The following is a 4,018-nucleotide window of genomic DNA, read 5'->3' as shown; positions in this document are numbered from 1 at the left end:
TGGCCAGGGAGAAAGACAAGGAAAACTTCTGGGGTGATAGGTATGTTCTGTATCTGGATCTTAGCAATGGATGCTCAAGTGTAAACATATGTAAGAATTTACAGGGTGCCCGGGTGGCTCAGTCGGTTAAGCATCAGACTCTGGCTCAGGTCTTGATTTCATGGTTCATGAGTTCGAGCCCTGCATCGGTCTCTCTGCTGTCAGCACAGAACCTGCTTCATATCTTCTGTCTCCCTCTCTCTCTGCCCGCCCCTCCCCCCCACTCACATGTGCACTCTAGCTCTCTCAAAATAAACATTAAATTTTTTTAAATTACCAAGCTGCACATGTACAATATGTGCAATTTCTACCACACAACATGCACGCTACAATTCTTTTAAAATGGGGGGAAGAAGGGGAGCCTGGGTGGTTCAGTCGATTGAGCGACCAACGTCGGTTCAGGTCATGATCTCATACTCCGTGAGTTTGAGCACCGCATCGGGCTCTGTGCTGACAGCTCAGAGCCTGGAGCCTGCTTCAGATTCTGTGTCTCCCTCTCTCTCTGCCCCTCCCCCTCTCATGCTCTGTCTCTCTCTGTCTCAGAAATAAATAAATATTAAAAAAAAATTTTTTAATAAATAAACAAATAAAATGGGGGGAAGAAAATGAGGGAGGTAAAAAATGTGGCCATCGCTAAAGGTATCTAAAGAACACAAATGAAAACCACACAGAACACTGGATAATCATAAAGACAGGTACTGGCAAGGGTTGGCAAGGATGCCCAGAAACTGGCACTTTCATTCACTGCTGGTGGAAACATAAAATGGTGCAGCCACTTTGGATATCGGTCAGTCGGGTCCTCAAAGTATTAAATATATAGAGTGATTATTGATTTAGCAATTCCATCCTATATATATATATATATATATATATATATATATATATATATATGCAAAAAGAAATGAAAATGGAGGGACACACAAAAACTCGTACATGAGTATTTTAGCAGCATCATTTATAATAGCCAAAAAGTGGAAAGAGCTAAAATGTCTATTGGCTGATGGATGAATGAATGAGGTATATTCACACAATGGAAGAGTACTCAGCCATAAAAAAGAATGAAATGCTGATAGATGGTACAATACAGGTGAACCTTGAAAATGTAGGGTCAGCAACAGAAGTGTGTCGTGTCAAAGAAGGCCATATAATACATGATTCCATCTCTATGAAATACCCAGAATAGGCAAGCCTGTAGAAACACAAAGGAGATTAGTGGTTGCCTAAAGCTGTAGGGGCAAGAGGGGAGGGGGCTGGAGTGACAATCAGGGGGAGTGGGATTTCTTTTGGAAGTGACAAAAATATTCTAAAATTAATTGTGGTGACGGATGGACTCAACTCTGAATATACTAAGAAGTGTAAAGTTCCAGTGGATGAATTGGACGGTTTGTGAATTATACCAATTAAGTTGTTTAAAAAAACAGACACAGAAGGGGCGCCTGGGTGGCTATTTCAGTTAAGCATCCAACTCTTGACTTGGGCTCAGGTCATGATCTCACCGATCCTGGGTCCGAGCCCTACATCGGGCTCTGGGCAGATGGTGTGGCTCCTGCTTGGGATTCTCTCTCTCTCCCTCTCTCTCTCTGCCCCTCCCCTCTCTTAAAATAAATAAATAAATAAACTTAAAAAAAAAAAAAAAGACCCTGAAGCTAAATTCGCCACAGCTAAACCCTTCAACATGCATGCTTGCATTCATTCAGTCAGTCTAACAAAGGGCTCATCTTGACACAAAATCCCAACAGTTTTTCACTCTTCTAAGCCTTCTCTTTTTTTTTTTTTTAATTTTTTTTTTCAACGTTTATTTATTTTTGGGACAGAGAGAGACAGAGCATGAACGGGGGAGGGGCAGAGAGAGAGGGAGACACAGAATCGGAAACAGGCTCCAGGCTCCGAGCCATCCGCCCAGAGCCCGACGCGGGGCTCGAACTCACGGACCGCGAGATCGTGACCTGGCTGAAGTCGGACTGCGCCACCCAGGCGCCCCTTCTAAGCCTTCTCAACTCAAGAAGTGCTTGCTACTACCTGACAATTACGTGCAGTGTATGTAAAAGTACAGTGCATTTTTTTTTACCCGCTTCCAGAAGAGGACTTGAAACGAAGCGGCCACATCCACGTAGCTAAGCCCTCTGATCCCACACACAGCCCGCATTTCCTCTAAATGCTCTGACTCATATAAACTATCCCCACTTAGCAAAACCCTCTAACCTGGAGGCCAAGACTTCATCCTATCCCTTGACCATTCTGTCCCCAAAGTCAGCCAGACTCTCCGTATCTTTAGCCAGTCTGATCAGAAAAGCAAAAGCTTTGTTAGGTGTTTCTCCTCCCCCCAGCACCCCCTCCACCCCTATCTATTGCTCTGGGTTGAAATTCTGGCTGGAAATCTGCTGACTAGGCCTGTGACAGCGAAAAAGAGGTAGGAACCTTCAGACCCTTCCTGTGTGAAGCAACAGCCATGCCAAGGGTGAGAGAAACCTGCACGTGGCGGGGGGTGGGGGTGGGGGTGGGGGTGGGGGGAGACATTTAAGGAGGTGGTGGCTTGAAGGTGCCCACCCTGCCCTTGCGTGGCCCTGAGAGCGGACACCTCCTTAAATGTTGTGCCCTAGGCGCCTCGATGGCCTCACCCTGGTCCTGGCTCTGGGCAACAGGAGGCTCCTTCCTCCAACAGCGGCTCTAGAAGACAGCGCTGGGTCTCTCCCTCAGCCCTGGCTTCAGTATTTTAGCCCTCGATCAACTTTTATGGAGATGCCAGGCCAAAAGAGCTGCTCCAAGGTGGTAGGAAACTCCACAAATGTTGTTGACTTAAGGGGCCTGGCCAAAGACACACCTGCCCAGCCTCTTGCCCCAGTGCCCCACCTGGGTTTATGGCGCCCTCCTCCCAGAGACAAACTCAGGGATCAGAAATCCAGGCCAGAGGCCCCTCCTACCCCAGGATTCAGGAGCGCAAGCCTCCAGCCCCCTCTTCCCTTAGGTCCAAGAAGTCCAGGCCACCACCCTCTCGGGACCCAGGATCCAACTCACGAAGCGCCCGAAGTGGATGGAGTCCCCATCCTCAATGTGCAAGTCAGCCTGGGCCCCGCTAAGGCGGGAGATGACAGACTGGCAGCCGGGGAGTAGGGACCGGAGCAGCCCTGAGCCCGTAATGTGATCCGCGTGGCAGTGGGTATTCACTGGGGGAGAAAGGAGGGCCAGGTCCAGGAGGGCACAGAGGAGGACGCAGGCTTCCCAGCCCCCAACCCCCTCCTCCCTCAGACCCAGGAGTTCGGTCTCCAGACTGACCAGCATACAGCAGCCGCAGCCCCAGTTCCTTGACCAGCTGGGCATCCCGAGGCGCTGTCTCCAGAACCGGGTCGATCAGAATGGCCTCACGGGACTCTCTGTCACCCAACAGGTACGTGTAGGTGCAGCTCTTGGGCTCAAACATCTGGGAAGGGGGCGTGGGACAGGTGAGAGCGCAGAACCAGACTTCCACTCACTGGGGACCCAGGACTCCGAGCCTCGATTCGATTCTCTTCCTAAGATCCAGAAGCAGAAACCCTTCTTTCCCCTCGGCGTCGGGAGTCTGGGGCCCCTGCACCTTACTCCATCTGAACCAATGAGTCCCAACTTTCCAATACCCCCCCCTACCCCCCCGCCAAATCAGGGTCTCCAGCAGCCTCTTCCGTCTAGGACTCAGGAGTCCGGCCCCAAGCCCCAGGGATCCCAGATCTCCTCCGTTTCAAGGAACCCGGAGTCCCGCCCCTGCCGCCGCCCAGCGCCCAGTAGTCCCGTTGCGGGTCCAGCGTCCTCGCACCTGCCGTAGGAGGATGGGGACTCCAGACCCGCTGCGCTGGCTGAGCTGCCGCCCGGCGAACCTCAGTGTAGCCCCCGCCATCGCGCTCGCGGCCGGGTGGGACCGTGCCGAGGCGCAGCGCCTGCGGAAGCCCGGTGCCCACTGGCTGACCTGGGCGGGGCGGGGCGGGGCGGGGCGCGGCGCGGCGCGGCG

General features: G+C 51.8%; 1 protein-coding gene across 2 annotated transcripts; it reads right to left on the bottom strand.

Moving 5' to 3' along the window:
- Positions 1 to 625: 625 nt before the first annotated feature.
- LOC121024454 (persulfide dioxygenase ETHE1, mitochondrial-like) lies at positions 626 to 3,985 on the bottom strand. 2 transcript variants are annotated; one of them, XM_040466686.1, is made up of 4 exons: positions 3,827 to 3,985; positions 3,313 to 3,457; positions 3,055 to 3,203; positions 626 to 1,228 (listed from the first exon to the last, which is right to left on the bottom strand). In XM_040466686.1, exons 1-4 carry the CDS (start codon positions 3,905 to 3,907, stop codon positions 1,148 to 1,150), a joined length of 456 nt encoding a protein of 151 aa, XP_040322620.1. In that variant the 5' UTR covers positions 3,908 to 3,985; the 3' UTR covers positions 626 to 1,147. The 2 variants fall into 2 exon arrangements, with proteins under 2 accessions (XP_040322620.1, XP_040322621.1); XM_040466687.1 differs by lacking the exon at positions 626 to 1,228 and adding an exon at positions 2,076 to 2,319.
- Positions 3,986 to 4,018: the final 33 nt, after the last annotated feature.

Source organism: Herpailurus yagouaroundi, unplaced genomic scaffold (assembly GCF_014898765.1).
Source record: "Herpailurus yagouaroundi ecotype Mexico unplaced genomic scaffold, PumYag 64964, whole genome shotgun sequence".
Taxonomy (NCBI): domain Eukaryota; kingdom Metazoa; phylum Chordata; class Mammalia; order Carnivora; family Felidae; genus Herpailurus; species Herpailurus yagouaroundi.
The sequence above is the reverse complement of the archived record's forward strand: the minus strand, read 5'-3'. Positions and strand labels throughout refer to the sequence as shown.